The sequence below is a fragment of the Lates calcarifer genome, linkage group LG15, assembly GCF_001640805.2.
Source record: "Lates calcarifer isolate ASB-BC8 linkage group LG15, TLL_Latcal_v3, whole genome shotgun sequence".
NCBI lineage: Eukaryota > Metazoa > Chordata > Actinopteri > Centropomidae > Lates > Lates calcarifer.
This window is the reverse complement of record NC_066847.1, coordinates 333,870-354,111: the sequence shown is the minus strand read 5'-3', so window position 1 is coordinate 354,111 and position 20,242 is coordinate 333,870. Positions and strand designations below refer to the sequence as shown.

At 43.5% G+C, this 20,242-nt stretch overlaps 3 protein-coding genes across 4 annotated transcripts; all 3 read right to left on the bottom strand.

Annotated features, from left to right (window-relative positions):
* Positions 1-2,305: 2,305 nt before the first annotated feature.
* On the bottom strand, positions 2,306-14,839 carry LOC108884734 (methyltransferase-like protein 27). Its single transcript, XM_051076193.1, is given in 7 exon segments — positions 2,306-3,069; positions 3,440-3,488; positions 3,490-3,533; positions 3,736-3,871; positions 3,960-4,088; positions 4,543-4,696; positions 14,770-14,839. Coding segments are annotated over 6 exon segments (732 nt in total). The 5' UTR covers positions 4,660-4,696; positions 14,770-14,839; the 3' UTR covers positions 2,306-2,812.
* On the bottom strand, positions 7,651-18,681 carry LOC108884733 (methyltransferase-like protein 27). 2 transcript variants are annotated; one of them, XM_051076192.1, is made up of 6 exons: positions 18,627-18,681; positions 13,242-13,382; positions 9,313-9,441; positions 9,089-9,224; positions 8,785-8,877; positions 7,651-8,414 (listed from the first exon to the last, which is right to left on the bottom strand). In XM_051076192.1, exons 2-6 carry the CDS (start codon positions 13,356-13,358, stop codon positions 8,158-8,160), a joined length of 732 nt encoding a protein of 243 aa, XP_050932149.1. In that variant the 5' UTR covers positions 13,359-13,382; positions 18,627-18,681; the 3' UTR covers positions 7,651-8,157. The 2 variants fall into 2 exon arrangements, with proteins under 2 accessions (XP_050932149.1, XP_018534317.1); XM_018678801.2 differs by lacking the exon at positions 13,242-13,382 and adding an exon at positions 9,570-9,710.
* LOC108884736 (methyltransferase-like protein 27) lies at positions 15,997-18,192 on the bottom strand. Its single transcript, XM_018678805.2, has 5 exons — positions 18,073-18,192; positions 17,665-17,793; positions 17,441-17,576; positions 17,131-17,223; positions 15,997-16,760 (listed from the first exon to the last, which is right to left on the bottom strand). The coding sequence occupies exons 1-5, from the start codon at positions 18,190-18,192 to the stop codon at positions 16,504-16,506; spliced, it is 735 nt and encodes a 244-aa protein (XP_018534321.2). The 3' UTR covers positions 15,997-16,503.
* Positions 18,682-20,242: the final 1,561 nt, after the last annotated feature.

The following is a 20,242-nucleotide window of genomic DNA, read 5'->3' as shown; positions in this document are numbered from 1 at the left end:
CACCAATACATTTATACTATACATTCACATTCACACAACTGAGCAAACACAAATAGAACAGAACAGAATAGCTTTATTGTCATTATATTGGTGGTCAACAATATAACAAAATTCAGATAGCCGTCCCTGAAGCCTACTAAAAATTAACAATAATTAATAAAGTATTATTAATATATCAACAGTTTAAGACACCGACTTTAAAACAAGGTGACAGCTTATATTGTATATAACTACACAAAACTGCAATTACATAGTACGGCAAAGATACTGTTACAAAAATGTAGTTACACACCACATCGCACAACTAACATGAAAAATTGGTACAACACGTAATGATGACACAAACATATTAACATTTATGCTAACTATTATTCACCAAGAGGACAACATAAGAGAGAAGCTAACCGTGTGGCTGAAATGAGGACGGTGCTAACTTAGCTAAAGTTGATGTACTGCATTAGCATAGTTAGCTAGACAGATTTTGTGATCTATGAAAACTCACTACGTTGGCTAACTTCAGGTGCACACTAGACATATACCAACAGGTATAATTCAATACACTTATCTTACATCCAGTGCAGTTGGAGGGATTATACCCTATAGCTAACCAGCTAATGCTAACCTGAGTTTTTCACTTGCCAGATGTATCGCTAATGGCACACTGAGTAACTCAGCTGCAGTTGTATACAATAGCGTTAATGTGCACACCATCACAACATTTTTTAATATGAGTCATTCCACTCTCGACATGCAAATGTAACCTCCTGAAGGAAAAAAAAAACAAATATTAAAGGAGTAGAAAAGAATCAGGTTTATCCTCTGATGTCATGTCCTTTCCCTAAGGTGCCAGATTAAAGTTAAGTAAAGCTTTAATGTCCCTCATCTGCATACAATAACACTTTGATCAATCATCTTACAGTCTTTCATGTACAGTACTCTGTGGTGGTTGCTGTGCACTGGAGACTTGTGTTCCCTGACTTTAGTCTTTAAGGCTTCTATAAAACATGAATACTCTGTCAGCACCGACCCTGGGAAGAGATGCTGCCTGAAAGAAAAACTCAGGGAATAAATGAACTAATGCTGTTGTTCAGTCATTGTCCTGTTGGAAGGTGAGCCTTCAGACCAGTGTGAGGTCCTGAGTCATCTGGACCAAGTTTTCATTTAAGGGGACGTATTGTGCCCATTGTCCAGTTCTATATTTTCCTTCTCAGACTCCACTACAGTAGCTTTGCATGAATCAAAGTTTTTTAAAGAAAAATACATATTTGTTTTGTACTGACCCTTTAAAAGTCAGGTCTCACTGAGATTTAGATCTCTGTTTGAGGAGAGACCTGAGACCAAGGAAACAATCAGCCGCCGAAATAACATAACTAAGACACATCAAATAAAACAACTGTAAGAATTAAAGCTGCAAGCAGTACTGAATGGGCCCTCAGAATGAATTAGAATGAATTAGTCACTCTCTGCATCCATCAGTTCCATATTTGCATCATGGACGAAGGCAGCCACCTGCAGACGGACCCTAAGACTGACAGACTCTTTTGTCGTCAGACATGACAAGTACCCTTTTGGCGGGTTTTAACTGCAATAAAGATCTAACACTACATGTGAAATAGATCTTTCTGTGAGGAGTACATTGATATATAGCACATGTCATTTCCTGTTGCCAGAAGGTGGTGCTATGACCATAGCTGAATATTGGCATGTAAATGTGTTCAGTCCATGACACTTATCCAACGTGAAGTTTGGAGCACATGAGATGTATGGGTTATGGGACATGGGAGTTACTTCCTGTTTCATGGTGAAGCATAGAAATTTAAGGTGCCACCACAGCTACACCCATTGACAAACACTCAGTCTCTCTTTAATCTAAAAGGCCTTAAAAGTATACTGCCTGAGTTTGAGATCAACATGATAAAATTCCTGGGAAGAGTTCATTGAAATACAACGTCCCCCATATGGCCAAAAATGACCAAAATTTGCATAATAAAATCAAAATGGCTGACTTCCTGTAGGCTTAATACCATGACGTCAAGAGACTTTTTTGTGTGTCTGGGTGTGTTACGTATGCCTGCCAAATTTTGTCAACCTAGGCCAAACCAACCCCAGTGGCAAGGGGTGTATTGAAAGCTTCTGGGGGTGCTATAGAGCCACTTAGCATCATCCCTAAAGTTTTTGAGCATGTTTAGGCCCTCAAGGTGATTTATTTGTATCAATAATAATAATCCGAACAATTCCAAGAGGGCCTTCGCACCACCTTCAGTGCCCGGGCACTAATAATCAGATATCAGAATTTTAAAAAGAGTTATGTGTTACAGTTCATTCATTCATTTATTTAGATGTTTCCATATCACTACCACTCATTCCACGTTATAGCTCTCCAGACTTCTTACCTGTTTCACCTGTTCTGCCTGTTTTTCACTTCCTACCTGTTATTGGATTTTACCTTTGACATCACCTGTGCTGTGTAAAGGTACTACTGCAGCTCTTTTCCATGAAGCGTGAGAGATTCCTGTTAAAAAGGTTTGATTAAAAATGTGCAATAATACTATAATCATTTCATTATTTTTGAGCTTTGAAGTTACTTTTGATGGGTTTTTCCATTTTCTGTCATTTTCAGAGGGATGTGTTGAACTTATTGTCATTAGTAACTTTTGTACTTTAGACTTGCTTTGTGTGCTGGATGTGGAAGTAGGAAGCTGTTTGCTAAGATGTTAGCATCAACTACTTTATTAAGCCTATTTTAAATCAGATTTATTCGTGTTTACTGCTGAGAACAACTGGACCAGGAGCCCAGTTAAAAACAGTGTGATTAATCACGTGATTTAACAGCTGTATCGATGGACTTCTGGTACAGATAAACAGTCCCACTGATGTAAGGCTTGTCCTGCACATCGTCTCTCTCAGGATTCACATGTGGGTCCTCCATGTATCTGTCCACCCGTTTGATTCCTACCAGACTCCACAGTCCCTCCTCCTCCATCAGCTGCAGCTCTCTCTCCAGATCCTTCTTGTACTTGTCTGCTGGTGCTCCGGTGTGGTCGCCTCTCACCATGCACACAAAACCTCCTGCACACAACACACAGCTCCGTCACTGATAGTCAGCTGTTTCACTGAGGTCTGAGTTCATAAATATCCAACTCACATCTCAGATGAATACCACCGCTTAAAAATGTACCTGCAAATGTATGTGATTTGTTTTCATACAATATCTGCTCATAGTAACTGGTTTAGGAAGAACTGCAGAGGCAGGGTCAGAGGGATGGAATCTGATTGGCCACGCTCAACAGAAGGAGATGAAAAACCACCACGAAAATGCAAAGTGGGCAGAAAGACAACACAGCTGTGTTTGTTACTGTTTTGTCTGTGGATGCTCCCATGGCTGCTGAATGCTACAGACACATGAGCTCAGTCACAGTGACGGCTGTTTGTTGGTCACCTGGTTTGGCGGCGTGGCACATCTCCCTGACAACACTGACCGGAACAAAAACCAGCATCCAGAGCACCGGCAATGACCACCACATCAAACACACCTGAGGCCAGGAGAGAAGAAGAGGAAGAGGAAGAGGAGAGATTATGAACTGTTTGACTGTCTGCAGTTTTCCTCTTTATCCCAGGATCATTTATCTGTGGTTCCACAACACCTGGGGGGTCAGGGGTAGAAGAAGGACTGAAAACATGATCAGTTCCTCAGGAAAGTAAAATCAGAGTGTGTGGAGAGTCAGTGGAGTGTACCAGTCTGTGCAGGCAGTGGTTGTGTTCCCAGTAAGGCCAGTCTGAGGTCCTGATAGAGGCCGGTCTCAGCAGCTAGTTCCAGCATGCCTTTACTGCCGTCCACTCCCACAAAGTGTCTGAAGCCCAGTTCAGCCATCTGTTCTCACAGGAAGAAGACGACCAACATCAACACAGAGTCTTTTCTTGATGACCTTTGATCAGGAGTTTGAGGTGAACAGTCTCACCAGTTTAGCGACCCATCCAGTCCCACAGGCCACGTCCAGAACCTGAGCCTCCCCACGACTCCCACTAAAGTTCTCAGACAGGAAGTTTACTGCCAGATGTGGAGACCTGTAGCTCATCAGGTTGTGATCCTGTTTAAGAAAAAATGACATTATTCAGACTGATAAGATCTGAGAGTTTTCAGATGTTACTGTTGCTGCTGAACCTGATGAATACAAGCCAGAGAGCTGGAGTCAGAGGACTGGGTCAGGACTACTGGACTATTGGACTGATGCTCAGCTGAGAGGATCCTGAGCCCCTGTTGCTGCTGTGTTAGTAGATTTATTTGTTCACCAGAAGAAGCAGCTGAAAAGTCAACATGTTAGTAACCAGCTGCTTATTATCACATCCAACATGAGCGACCCTCTGGAGCTCTGCTCGCCAAAATCAAACAGTTAGCTGATACAAAAAGCCCAACATCTCCCTCTGAGTTTAATAAGCTAAATGGAAACTCTGCAAATATAATATAGAAGTAGTAACACTACACAATACAGCTCTGACATTTTCTGTGTAATAATTATTAGGTAGAGGTTCTTCTAAACTGACCTTTTCGTAGTTTTGTGCCCAGCTGTCGTAGAACTGAACTCGATCTCTGGGATCAGAACTTTTGCAGGACTGGAAGGCGACCCTCGCTTCTTCTGCAGTTCTGCTGGAGTCCGACATGATGAGGTGGAGGGTGGGGGATGGTAAGACTTCAAACCTGGGAGAGGAAGAAGACAAACTGTGGATGTTTACATGAGATTAAAAATTTTAAAGAGTGAAGCAGTAACAACAGATGGTTCACTGGAGCTATAGGTCCATAGATGGACTGAATTATTGAGCCTGGACCAGAGCCTGGGTTTGGAGCAGCTGTACCCACTTTGAGGCTACCAACAGATAAGCTACCTCTACATGTGTCTGCTGAAGAGGTGAGGATGTCCCTGCTGAGCGTTAACCCCTGCACAGCAGCAGGTCCAGGCAGCATCCTGGGTCTGTTTCTGAGAGACTACACACATGAACTCACAGGTGTACTGACAGATATCTGACATGTCAGTCTTCCAGGCTGTGGTGCTGATATACCTCAAGACATCTGCCATCATCCCTGTACCCAGAAGCTCCTCAGCAGCAACATGCATGAATGAGGCTATCGTCCTGTGTTTCTCACACAGATAGACATGAAATGGTTTGAGTGTCTGGTCAGTGTCAGCGTGGACCCCCCATCAGTTCGCCTACAGGAAGAACCAGTCTACATCTGATGCAGTCTCACCTGTGATCCACTCGGCTCTCACCCATCTGGAGACACTTCTTAGACTCCTCTTCCTGGACTTCAGTTCTGCCTTTAACAGAATCATACTGCAGACTCTAGTCAACATACTGCTGCTGCTTGTCCTGACACCATCATTGTGTACAGACTGTTAGAGTCCACGGCATCTGATCCTCTCCTCACCCTCCAGGGCCCCCTTCTGTTGACGCTGCTTACGTATGATTATTTTGCAAGATACTCGGGCAGTCACACTGTATGCAGATGACATGTCTGTGCATGTCCGAGTACAAACAAGAGGTGGAAATACTGGAGGACTGGTGCAGAGGAAACAACCTCTGCATCAGTGTGGGGAAAATGAAGGAGGAGATTATGGAGGAGAAGTCGCTTCCTCTCCCCTATTCGTCAGAGGAGCAGCAGTAGAAATGATGCCCAGTTTTAAGTTCCCTGGGGTGCACATTTCAACGATCATTAGTCAGCCAGCAACAAAGAAGGCCAAATCCCTAATACACCAACAGAGTTAACGTGTTCTTCGTCTGAGAATCATTAAACCACAACTCTCGTTACGTTAACACAGATTCATCTGACCGACAACAAACAGTGTTTAACACCAGTTTTACAGAACTGGGGTTTGTCAAACCTGACTTCTCTTAATAACCCAGAGTTATTTCAGAGGAGGTTAAACTCTTGTATTGCTGGCTTCAGGTCTCAGATCAACACCTTGGGCTCTTTGTGTGCCAGGTGTGGCTTCCTGGTTCCTGCTCTGTCATTCCTCTGTTTCACCTGTGCATGTTTTGTAACAGTAAATCTACCCTGACAACAATGCTGCAGTCGTGCTCTGGCATGTCTGTATATGTTTTTCCCTCAGGTTCATCTCTGCCCGCCAAATTTACAAGCCTCAACTTCTGCACCAGTAAACCACCGGCCCAGCCGTCCTCGACAGCCTGGCCCGGTCTATCTCTCCGCTGCCTGTCCCAGCTGTAACTGTCTCTGTGTCCTCAGTTCTACATTTGAGTCCTGAAAAACAGACTCTGCTGAACTTAACAAGGTCTTTGACAAAACTACAAACGTCTTCTGACGTTTTCTAAACTGATGAATGGATCTGAAATATCACTGACACATGAATCAATAATGAAAACCATGGTTAGAGGAAGTAGCAGAACATATGAAGCAGTCTGTTCTCACCTGTGTGTGGACGGTTCCAGGTAGAGAGGCAGGTGTGAGTGTGGGAGCAGAGGTGATGGAGGCAGGTTTATCAGGAGCAGAGCTCAGCAGGTCGCTGCTGATTGGCCGACTGAACCTGCTCAGTGATGTCACTGAGTCTCTGGAAAACGATTTGGTCGAGACACACCTGAGGTTGGACAAAACCAAAATACACAACACAGCCACTCAGAGACATTCATAGGTTTGTCTCTCATTTTGTACTGGCCCTTTAAAGACCAAGGAAACAGACACAATCAGCCGCTGAAATAACATAACTAAGACACATCAAATAAAAACAACTGTAAGAATTAAAGCTGCAAGCAGTACTGAATGGGCCCTCAGAATGAATTAGAATGAATTAGTCACTCTCTGCATCCATCAGTTCCATATTTGCATCATGGACGAAGGCAGCCACCTGCAGACGGACCCTAAGACTGACAGACTCTTTTGTCGTCAGACATGACAAGTACCCTTTTGGCAGGTTTTAACTGCAATAAAGATCTAACACTACATGTGAAATGGATCTTTCTGGGAGGAGTACATTGATATATAGCACATGTCATTTCCTGTTGCCAGAAGGTGGTGCTATGACCATAGCTGAATATTGGCATGTAAATGTGTTCAGTCCATGACACTTATCCAACGTGAAGTTTGGAGCACATGAGATGTATGGGTTATGGGACATGGGAGTTACTTCCTGTTTCATGGTGAAGCATAGAAATTTAAGGTGCCACCACAGCTACACCCATTGACAAACACTCAGTCTCTCTTTAATCTAAAAGGCCTTAAAAGTATACTGCCTGAGTTTGAGATCAACATGATAAAATTCTTTGGAAGAGTTCATTGAAATACAACGTCCCCCATATGGCCAAAAATGACCAAAATTTGCATAATAAAATCAAAATGCCTGACTTCCTGTAGGCTTAATACCATGACGTCAAGAGACTTTTTTGTGTGTCTGGGTGTGTTACGTATGCCTGCCAAATTTTGTCAACCTAGGCCAAACCAACCCCAGTGGCAAGGGGTGTATTGAAAGCTTCTGGGGGTGCTATAGAGCCACTTAGCATCATCCCTAAAGTTTTTGAGCATGTTTAGGCCCTCAAGGTGATTTATTTGTATCAATAATAATAATCCGAACAATTCCAAGAGGGCCTTCGCACCACCTTCAGTGCCCGGGCACTAATAATCAGATATCAGAGTTTTAAAAAGAGTTATGTGTTACAGTTCATTCATTCATTTATTTAGATGTTTCCATATCACTACCACTCATTCCACGTTATAGCTCTCCAGACTTCTTACCTGTTTCACCTGTTCTGCCTGTTTTTCACTTCCTACCTGTTATTGGATTTTACCTTTGACATCACCTGTGCTGTGTAAAGGTACTACTGCAGCTCTTTTCCATGAAGCGTGAGAGATTCCTGTTAAAAAGGTTTGATTAAAAATGTGCAATAATACTATAATCATTTCATTATTTTTGAGCTTTGAAGTTACTTTTGATGGGTTTTTCCATTTTCTGTCATTTTCAGAGGGATGTGTTGAACTTATTGTCATTAGTAACTTTTGTACTTTAGACTTGCTTTGTGTGCTGGATGTGGAAGTAGGAAGCTGTTTGCTAAGATGTTAGCATCAACTACTTTATTAAGCCTATTTTAAATCAGATTTATTCGTGTTTACTGCTGAGAACAACTGGACCAGGAGCCCAGTTAAAAACAGTGTGATCAATCACGTGATTTAACAGCTGTATCGATGGACTTCTGGTACAGATAAACAGTCCCACTGATGTAAGGCTTGTCCTGCACATCGTCTCTCTCAGGATTCACATGTGGGTCCTCCATGTATCTGTCCACCCGTTTGATTCCTACCAGACTCCACAGTCCCTCCTCCTCCATCAGCTGCAGCTCTCTCTCCAGATCCTTCTTGTACTTGTCTGCTGGTGCTCCGGTGTGGTCGCCTCTCACCATGCACACAAAACCTCCTGCACACAACACACAGCTCCGTCACTGATAGTCAGCTGTTTCACTGAGGTCTGAGTTTATAAATATCCAACTCACATCTCAGATGAATACCACCGCTTAAAAATGTACCTGCAAATGTATGTGATTTGTTTTCATACAATATCTGCTCATAGTAACTGGTTTAGGAAGAACTGCAGAGGCAGGGTCAGAGGGATTGAATCTGATTGGCCACGCTCAACAGAAGGAGATGAAAAACCACCACGAAAATGCAAAGTGGGCAGAAAGACAACACAGCTGTGTTTGTTACTGTTTTGTCTGTGGATGCTCCCATGGCTGCTGAATGCTACAGACACATGAGCTCAGTCACAGTGACGGCTGTTTGTTGGTCACCTGGTTTGGCGGCGTGGCACATCTCCCTGACAACACTGACCGGAACAAAACCAGCATCCAGAGCACCGGCAATGACCACCACATCAAACACACCTGAGGCCAGGAGAGAAGAAGAGGAAGAGGAGGAGGAGGAGGAGGAGAGATTATGAACTGTTTGACTGTCTGCAGTTTTCCTCTTTATCCCAGGATCATTTATCTGTGGTTCCACAACACCTGGGGGGTCAGGGGTAGAAGAAGGACTGAAAACATGATCAGTTCCTCAGGAAAGTAAAATCAGAGTGTGTGGAGAGTCAGTGGAGTGTACCAGTCTGTGCAGGCAGTGGTTGTGTTCCCAGTAAGGCCAGTCTGAGGTCCTGATAGAGGCCGGTCTTAGCAGCTAGTTCCAGCATGCCTTTACTGCCGTCCACTCCCACAAAGTGTCTGAAGCCCAGTTCAGCCATCTGTTCTCACAGGAAGAAGACGACCAACATCAACACAGAGTCTTTTCTTGATGACCTTTGATCAGGAGTTTGAGGTGAACAGTCTCACCAGTTTAGCGACCCATCCAGTCCCACAGGCCACGTCCAGAACCTGAGCCTCCTCACGACTCCCACTAAAGTTCTCAGACAGGAAGTTTACTGCCAGATGTGGAGCTCTGTAGCCCACCAGGTTGTGGTCCTGTTAAAGAAAAATGACATTATTCAGACTAAGTATTTTGTTAGTGTTGGGTACAGTAACTGGTAAACAGCCAAACAGTTGACAACAATGAGAACCTCTTACGATAGATAGATGTAATTTAAACTGACCTCCTCGTAGTTTTCTGCCCAGTTGTTGTACAATTGAACTTGATCTCTGGGATCAGACGTTATGCAGGACTGATAGGTGACCTTCACAGATTCTGCGGTTCTGCTGGAGTCTGACATGATGAGGTGGGGGTGACTTCAAACCTGGGAGAGTGGGAGATGGCACTCTGATTGGTTCATTGCATGTTATGACCAAAAATCACATTCACGATTTTATAACTAATTCCAGTCCTTCTGAACCATGGACCTGGACTGGACTTGCCCTGAATGCTCCATGAGCTGAGACTGTTAAAACAGAGCTCCTGCTCAGAGCTCTGGATTCTGATCATTTTAATCTTCTGTCCTACAGTGAAGGCCTCTGTCTCCACATTAAAATGTTCTGATTACATCTGAGGACTTTGATAAAATGTTAAAAACACAAGTGTCAGTTTCTCCAGACTCACCCCCTCTCCCCTATTCGTCAGAGGAGCAGCAGTAGAAATGATGCCCAGTTTTAAGTTCCCTGGGGTGCACATTTCAACGACCATTAGTCAGCCAGCAACAAAGAAGGCCAAATCCCTAATACACCAACAGAGTTAACGTGTTCTTCGTCTGAGAATCATTAAGCCACAACTCTCGTTACATTAACACAGATTCATCTGACCGACAACAAACAGTGTTTAACACCAGTTTTACAGAACTGGGGTTTGTCAAACCTGACTTCTCTTAATAACCCAGAGTTATTTCAGAGGAGGTTAAACTCTTGTATTGCTGGCTTCAGGTCTCAGATCAACACCTTGGGCTCTTTGTGTGCCAGGTGTGGCTTCCTGGTTCCTGCTCTGTCATTCCTCTGTTTCACCTGTGCATGTTTTGTAACAGTAAATCTACCCTGACAACAATGCTGCAGTCGTGCTCTGGCATGTCTGTATATGTTTTTCCCTCAGGTTCATCTCTGCCCGCCTCACCCAACAAGTTTACAAACCTCAACTTAAACCTGAAACTTTGAACTCCACTTTCTGGTCACTTTATTTTGCACAAATTTTCATCTACCTCAATGATTATCACCATTTCTCCTATATTACGACTGCACATTTTCTATTTATTACAGAGACTTTCTTCTAATGCTGATTGCTGCACTTTAACTTTGTTACTTCTGTGCCTTTCTTATATTTTTTGTTTTTATTTTTCTATTTTGGTCACCCTTGTTTCTTGCTGTTGTAACATGTGAATTTCCCACAAGTGGGATAAATAAATAAAGAATCATCAGATAATTTAGTTTTAAAATCAAAGAGGAATGTGTCACAGTTAATTCATTCATTCATTCTTTCATCCTCTGTCAGCCTTTTCCATATCTCTATCTCTCCTGTCATCTCAGATCTCCTGCCTTAAAGCAACCCTGGCTTTCCTGTCTTTCTACCTGGAGTCTCATTACAGAAAAATATCAAACACAGAAGGAATCCTGTCTTCCTGTTCCTGCAGTTCCTGAACTCGTGACTGAAGAAATCCTGTGTGTTTGATTAAAATGGACCAGTGGACTGTAGAAATGGACAAACCATAATATCTGCAGCTCTCTCTTCTCCTTCAACATACACCGATCAGCCACAACATTAAACCACTGACATGTGAAGTGAATGACACTGATCATCTGGTTACAGTCCAATGTTCTGCTGGGAAACCTTGGCTCCTTCATTCATCTGGATGTTGTTTTGACACGTACCACCACCTAAACATTGTTGTAGACCAAACACACCCCTCACCCACCCCCACAGACACTGCTCAGAAAGGTCTGGATGCACACGAAAAAGAGCCCAAGGTGTTGACCTGGACTCCAAACTCCCCACATCCCAATCTGATCCAGCATCTGTGGGATGATCCGGAACAAGCCAGATCCATGGAGGCCCCCCACCCTGCAACCAGAATCTCTTACAAGAGCTGAACATAACAGAGAGACAAAAAAGTCTGATTGGTGTAATCATCACAACATTTATTTAATATGAGTCACCGATTACATTTTTAGTCCAAAATCCCCAATGTAAAACTGACTATTTAAGTATATTAAGCTGATTTCTTGTAGAGGTACATGGATCCATTGAGGTACTGATTGGTCAGCTCTTCCACTTTAGAACTATTATAAACATCCATCATGTATTTGTCCATGTCTTTAGTAACCAGATGAGTCCACAGTCCCTCCTCCTCCATCAGCTGCAGCTCACGCTCCATACACTCCCTGTACTGCTCTCCAGACTCTGACTTTAGATTCACTCTCGACATGCAAATGTAACCTCCTGAAGGAAAAAAACAAATATTAAAGAAGCAGAAAAGAATCAGGTTTATCTTCTGATGTCATGTCCTTTCCTTAAGGTGCCAGATTAAAGTTAAGTAAAGCTTTAATGTCCCTGTGGAGCAGCTAATCTTTCAGACAAAAGTCAAAAAATATTAAAAACAAAAAATCCAGAGGAGAAAATCAGTGCAAAACATACACAAATTAATGCCAGCATCACAGTCACTGTCCAAAAAAAGTCAGTACAGGCGTGATGTTTGAGGCTGAATCTGGGGAGTTAACAACATATAGCAGTGAATCAACTGCATATAATAACACTTTGATCAATCATCTTACAGTCTTTCATGTACAGTACTCTGTGGTGGTTGCTGTGCACTGGAGACTTTTGTTCCCTGACTTTAGTCTTTAAGGCTTCTATAAAACATGAATACTCTGTCAGCACCAACCCTTGGGAGAGATGCTGCCTGAAAGAAAAACTGAGGGAATAAATGAACCAATGCTGTTGTTCCATGACATGAAAGCTACAAATCTGAAGCAAACAATAAGTAAAAACAATTTGACAATGACACGATGATTTACAGGAAGTTAACAGAGTCAAGATATTGTTTATTCACTCATTTGTTCATTTGCTTATTATTGTCTTCATCTGTTCCTGTAGGAGCCAGAATAACTTCATGCTCCAATGAAAACACATGAACGGTGTTAGTTACCTGGTTTGGCGGCGTCACAGAGCTCCCTCACAACACTGACCGGCACGAAACCATCACGTAAAGCACCGATGATAATGACCACATCAAATGAACCTGAAACCAGCAGAGGAGCAGCTGTTAAGAGTTCAGGTAAACTGTACCAGTAGATTCAAGTAAAGACAAACAGAAAAACTGGTCATTCTTTATTTGTGGCTGATCTGTAAATCAGAGTGAGTGGAGTGTACCAGTCTGTGCAGGCAGTGGTTGTGTTCCCAGTAAGGCCAGTCTGAGGTCCTGATAGAGGCCGGTCTTAGCAGCTAGTTCCAGCATGCCTTTACTGCCGTCCACTCCCACAAAGTGTCTGAAGCCCAGTTCAGCCATCTGTTCTCACAGGAAGAAGACGACCAACATCAACACAGAGTCTTTTCTTGATGACCTTTGATCAGGAGTTTGAGGTGAACAGTCTCACCAGTTTAGCGACCCATCCAGTCCCACAGGCCACGTCCAGAACCTGAGCCTCCTCACGACTCCCACTAAAGTTCTCAGACAGGAAGTTTACTGCCAGATGTGGAGCTCTGTAGCCCACCAGGTTGTGGTCCTGTTAAAGAAAAATGACATTATTCAGACTAAGTATTTTGTTAGTGTTGGGTACAGTAACTGGTAAACAGCCAAACAGTTGACAACAATGAGAACCTCTTACGATAGATAGATGTAATTTAAACTGACCTCCTCGTAGTTTTCTGCCCAGTTGTTGTACAATTGAACTTGATCTCTGGGATCAGACGTTATGCAGGACTGATAGGTGACCTTCACAGATTCTGCGGTTCTGCTGGAGTCTGACATGATGAGGTGGGGGTGACTTCAAACCTGGGAGAGTGGGAGATGGCACTCTGATTGGTTCATTGCATGTTATGACCAAAAATCACATTCACGATTTTATAACTAATTCCAGTCCTTCTGAACCATGGACCTGGACTGGACTTGCCCTGAATGCTCCATGAGCTGAGACTGTTAAAACAGAGCTCCTGCTCAGAGCTCTGGATTCTGATCATTTTAATCTTCTGTCCTACAGTGAAGGCCTCTGTCTCCACATTAAAATGTTCTGATTACATCTGAGGACTTTGATAAAATGTTAAAAACACAAGTGTCAGTTTCTCCAGACTCACCCCCTCTCCCCTATTTGTCAGAGGAGCAGCAGTAGAAATGATGCCCAGTTTTAAGTTCCCTGGGGTGCACATTTCAACGACCATTAGTCAGCCAGCAACAAAGAAGGCCAAATCCCTAATACACCAACAGAGTTAACGTGTTCTTCGTCTGAGAATCATTAAGCCACAACTCTCGTTACATTAACACAGATTCATCTGACCGACAACAAACAGTGTTTAACACCAGTTTTACAGAACTGGGGTTTGTCAAACCTGACTTCTCTTAATAACCCAGAGTTATTTCAGAGGAGGTTAAACTCTTGTATTGCTGGCTTCAGGTCTCAGATCAACACCTTGGGCTCTTTGTGTGCCAGGTGTGGCTTCCTGGTTCCTGCTCTGTCATTCCTCTGTTTCACCTGCGCATGTTTTGTAACAGTAAATCTACCCTGACAACAATGCTGCAGTCGTGCTCTGGCATGTCTGTATATGTTTTTCCCTCAGGTTCATCTCTGCCCGCCTCACCCAACAAGTTTACAAACCTCAACTTAAACCTGAAACTTTGAACTCCACTTTCTGGTCACTTTATTTTGCACAAATTTTCATCTACCTCAATGATTATCACCATTTCTCCTATATTACGACTGCACATTTTCTATTTATTACAGAGACTTTCTTCTAATGCTGATTACTGCACTTTAACTTTGTTACTTCTGTGCCTTTCTTATATTTTTTATTTTTATTTTTCTATTTTGGTCACCCTTGTTTCTTGCTGTTGTAACATGTGAATTTCCCACAAGTGGGATAAATAAAGTCTATCTTATCTTAACTTCTGCACCAGTAAACCACTGGCCCAGCCGTCCTCCACAGCCTGGCCTGGTCTATCTCTCCGCTGCCTGTCCCAGCTGTAACTGTCTCTGTGTCCTCAGTTCTACATTTGAGTCCTGAAAAACAGACTCTGCTGAACTTAACAAGGTCTTTGACAAAACTACAAACGTCTTCTGACGTTTTCTAAACTGATGAATGGATCTGAAATATCACTGACACATGAATCAATAATGAAAACCATGGTTAGAGGAAGTAGCAGAACATATGAAGCAGTTTGTTCTCACCTGTGTGTGGACGGTTCCAGGTAGAGAGGCAGGTGTGAGTGTGGGAGCAGAGGTGATGGAAGCAGGTTTATCAGGAGCAGAGCTCAGCAGGTCGCTGCTGATTGGCCGACTGAACCTGCTCAGTGATGTCACTGAGTCTCTGGAAAACGATTTGGTCGAGACACACCTGAGGTTGCACAAAACCAAAATACACAACACAGCCACTCAGAGACATTCATAGGTTTGTCTCTCATTTTGTACTGGCCCTTTAAAGACCAAGGAAACAGACACAATCAGCCGCCGAAATAACATAACTAAGACACATCAAATAAAAACAACTAAGAATTAAAGCTGCAAGCAGTACTGAATGGGCCCTCAGAATGAATTAGAATGAATTAGTCACTCTCTGCATCCATCAGTTCCATATTTGCATCATGGACGAAGGCAGCCACCTGCAGACGGACCCTAAGACTGACAGACTCTTTTGTCGTCAGACATGACAAGTACCCTTTTGGTGGGTTTTAACTGCAATAAAGATCTAACACTACATGTGAAATGGATCTTTCTGGGAGGAGTACATTGATATATAGCACATGTCATTTCCTGTTGCCAGAAGGTGGTGCTATGACCATAGCTGAATATTGGCATGTAAATGTGTTCAGTCCATGACACTTATCCAACGTGAAGTTTGGAGCACATGAGATGTATGGGTTATGGGACATGGGAGTTACTTCCTGTTTCATGGTGAAGCATAGAAATTTAAGGTGCCACCACAGCTACACCCATTGACAAACACTCAGTCTCTCTTTAATCTAAAAGGCCTTAAAAGTATACTGCCTGAGTTTGAGATCAACATGATAAAATTCCTGGGAAGAGTTCATTGAAATACAACGTCCCCCATATGGCCAAAAATGACCAAAATTTGCATAATAAAATCAAAATGGCTGACTTCCTGTAGGCTTAATACCATGACGTCAAGAGACTTTTTTGTGTGTCTGGGTGTGTTACGTATGCCTGCCAAATTTTGTCAACCTAGGCCAAACCAACCCCAGTGGCAAGGGGTGTATTGAAAGCTTCTGGGGGTGCTATAGAGCCACTTAGCATCATCCCTAAAGTTTTTGAGCATGTTTAGGCCCTCAAGGTGATTTATTTGTATCAATAATAATAATCCGAACAATTCCAAGAGGGCCTTCGCACCACCTTCAGTGCCCGGGCACTAATAATCAGATATCAGAGTTTTAAAAAGAGTTATGTGTTACAGTTCATTCATTCATTTATTTAGATGTTTCCATATCACTACCACTCATTCCACGTTATAGCTCTCCAGACTTCTTACCTGTTTCACCTGTTCTGCCTGTTTTTCACTTCCTACCTGTTATTGGATTTTACCTTTGACATCACCTGTGCTGTGTAAAGGTACTACTGCAGCTCTTTTCCATGAAGCGTGAGAGATTCCTGTTAAAAAGGTTTGATTAAAAATGTGCAATAATACTATAATCATTTCATTATTTTTGAGCTTTGAAGTTACTTTTGATGGGTTTTTCCATTTTCTGTCATTTTCAGAGGGATGTGTTGAACTTATTGTCATTAGTAACTTTTGTACTTTAGACTTGCTTTGTGTGCTGGATGTGGAAGTAGGAAGCTGTTTGCTAAGATGTTAGCATCAACTACTTTATTAAGCCTATTTTAAATCAGATTTATTCGTGTTTACTGCTGAGAACAACTGGACCAGGAGCCCAGTTAAAAACAGTGTGATCAATCACGTGATTTAACAGCTGTATCGATGGACTTCTGGTACAGATAAACAGTCCCACTGATGTAAGGCTTGTCCTGCACATCGTCTCTCTCAGGATTCACATGTGGGTCCTCCATGTATCTGTCCACCCGTTTGATTCCTACCAGACTCCACAGTCCCTCCTCCTCCATCAGCTGCAGCTCTCTCTCCAGATCCTTCTTGTACTTGTCTGCTGGTGCTCCGGTGTGGTCGCCTCTCACCATGCACACAAAACCTCCTGCACACAACACACAGCTCCGTCACTGATAGTCAGCTGTTTCACTGAGGTCTGAGTTCATAAATATCCAACTCACATCTCAGATGAATACCACCGCTTAAAAATGTACCTGCAAATGTATGTGATTTGTTTTCATACAATATCTGCTCATAGTAACTGGTTTAGGAAGAACTGCAGAGGCAGGGTCAGAGGGATGGAATCTGATTGGCCACGCTCAACAGAAGGAGATGAAAAACCACCACGAAAATGCAAAGTGGGCAGAAAGACAACACAGCTGTGTTTGTTACTGTTTTGTCTGTGGATGCTCCCATGGCTGCTGAATGCTACAGACACATGAGCTCAGTCACAGTGACGGCTGTTTGTTGGTCACCTGGTTTGGCGGCGTGGCACATCTCCCTGACAACACTGACCGGAACAAAACCAGCATCCAGAGCACCGGCAATGACCACCACATCAAACACACCTGAGGCCAGGAGAGAAGAAGAGGAAGAGGAAGAGGAGGAGGAGGAGGAGGAGAGATTATGAACTGTTTGACTGTCTGCAGTTTTCCTCTTTATCCCAGGATCATTTATCTGTGGTTCCACAACACCTGGGGGGTCAGGGGTAGAAGAAGGACTGAAAACATGATCAGTTCCTCAGGAAAGTAAAATCAGAGTGTGTGGAGAGTCAGTGGAGTGTACCAGTCTGTGCAGGCAGTGGTTGTGTTCCCAGTAAGGCCAGTCTGAGGTCCTGATAGAGGCCGGTCTTAGCAGCTAGTTCCAGCATGCCTTTACTGCCGTCCACTCCCACAAAGTGTCTGAAGCCCAGTTCAGCCATCTGTTCTCACAGGAAGAAGACGACCAACATCAACACAGAGTCTTTTCTTGATGACCTTTGATCAGGAGTTTGAGGTGAACAGTCTCACCAGTTTAGCGACCCATCCAGTCCCACAGGCCACGTCCAGAACCTGAGCCTCCTCACGACTCCCACTAAAGTTCTCAGACAGGAAGTTTGCTCCCAGATGTGGAGACCTGTAGCTCATCAGGGTGATGTCCTGTTTAACAAAGAATGATTAGATCAGACAGTTTTCAGGTGTTTCTGTTGCCTGATAAGAGCCAGAGTCAAATAAATAAATCTAAATTTATTTAAAAACTCAACATGTTGCCAACCAACTGCTTATTGTCACATCCAACATGAGCGACCCCCTGGAGTTCTGCTCGCCAAATTCAAAAAGCCCAACATCTCCCTCTGAGGTACAGGAACAAAGTGGAAACTCTACGTAATACTACATGATACAGCTCTGATATTTACTAGATAGATTCCTTAAACTGACCTGTTCGTAGTTTTGTGCCCAGCTGTCGTAGAACTGAACTTGATCTCTGGGATCAGAACTTTTGCAGGTCTGAAGAACAGTTCTCACATCGTCTGCGGTTCTGCTGGAGTCCACCATCATGAGCGTGGTCGAGGTTAAACCTGTGGATGTGTTTACTCTCAGAGTGAAATGGTAACAACAGATGCTGCCATGTAGCAATAGGTCCACAGATGGACTAAATTACTGGACCTGGACCAGAGCCTGGGTTTGGAGCTGCTGTTCACTGATCTGTATGTAAAGTCAAACCAAGCCGATGTGTCCTTCATGTCTCTCAAGTATAGGAGGGGTGTCCTATGTCTATGCCCATTGTCTCATAATCCATACATGTATGGTGGTGGTGGCACATGGTGCTCTGCTCTGAGTCTCAGATTTTCTCTATTCTGTCACAGTCAACCAAAGATTTCTTATGTTTTTTAAACACAGCAGCTGATGAATGGATCTGAATGATCGTTGAATCAATAATGAAAACCATGGTTAGAGGAAGTAGCAGAACATATGAAGCAGTTTGTTCTCACCTGTGTGTGGACGGTTCCAGGTAGAGAGGCAGGTGTGAGTGTGGGAGCAGAGGTGATGGAGGCAGGTTTATCAGGAGCAGAGCTCAGCAGATTGGCCGACTGAACCTGCTCAGACAGGTGGGGCACAGTACTGGTCTGGATGGTTTCAGTGGGGGGTGGGGGTGTTAAACATGTTGGAGCTAACATGACCTGAGGACTGACAGCAGCACAACATAAAGCTGTCATCAACATAAAGATGTCTGATCCTCGTTTATCTCTGTCAGGGTGTCAGGATCTTCAGGTCTCTCCAGAGATGGTGGATCAGGTTCAGGTCAGGACTCTGGCTGGACCACTCAGAGACATTCACAGGTTTGTCTCTAATCCACTCCTGTGTTGTCCTGTCTGTGTGCTGAGGTCATTGTTCTGTTGGAAGGTGAAACTTCAGACCAGTCTGAGGTCCTGAGTCATCTAGACCGGGTTTTGCTCTGTTCAGCTTTCCCTCCATCCTGACCGTGTCCCTGCGTGTTGGGCAGGCGATGAGCGGAACCTGGTTTCCTCCAGACGTGACGATTAGAACTGAAACCAAACAGTTCAATCCTGGTTCCATCAGACCAGAGAATCTAGTTTCTCTCAGTCTGAGTCCTTCTGGTTCTTTCATGTGTCTTCCACTGAGGAGAGGCTTCGTCTAGACACCCCATCATGACGTCCCATTCAAAGCCCTGATTCTCCCCTGATTGCTCAGTTTGACTAAGCAGCCAGCTCCAGGAAAACACTGGTTGTTCCAAACTTCCTCCATGTAAGATTATGGAGGCCACTGTACTCTGGGAACTTTCAGTGCAGCACATTTTTTGTAGCCTTCCTCAGATCAGTACCTCAACCTGTTTACCTCTGAGCTCTGCAGACAGTTGGACCTCATGTGACTGATGACGCCTTTATTTACCTCAGAAAAATCAACCTGTGTTCAAAAAAAAGTTGCTTTTTTGACGCCTAATATTTACGTTCTGTGTGACAGTATTCAAGACAAAAATATATTGAGCCCCATGAAAAACTCGATGTGTGCTGCAACGTAACAAGATGTGAAAGATGTGAAGGGGTCTGAATACTTTCTGAACGTTCTGTGTGTTTCTGTGTGTTTGCTGCTTCACATACGTTGTATGTAAATGTGATGTGTAGGAGACAGAGCTGCAGTTGGAGCCTGTTCCAGCTGCATTTTCTTCTCAGCTCGGGGGCAGTTCATCTATAAAAGCAGCACCTCCTTATCACCTCCACATGCTTCACATTCTGATGTCTCTGCTCACATGTTAACAGGTATGACAGAACCAGTCTTGTCCCTCTTTAAACTGTCACACCTGTCAGAGTTTCTCTCAGATTAATATGTTATTATTATAAAGACAGACACTTGTTTGACTCTTCTCCTTCTCCAACAGAAACATTCTGAATATAAACTTTAAACACACATGTAGAATCATCTTAGAGAGGAATGTTTTACAGTTCTTTCCTTCATTCATTCTCTACCTGCCTCTTCACCTGCCCTGCAGTAACCCCACCTGACTCTTCCCCACACAACTACTCACTCCACGCTGCAGCTCTCCAGTCTTCTCATCTGTTTCACCTGTTTCTACCTGTCTGAGCCTGTT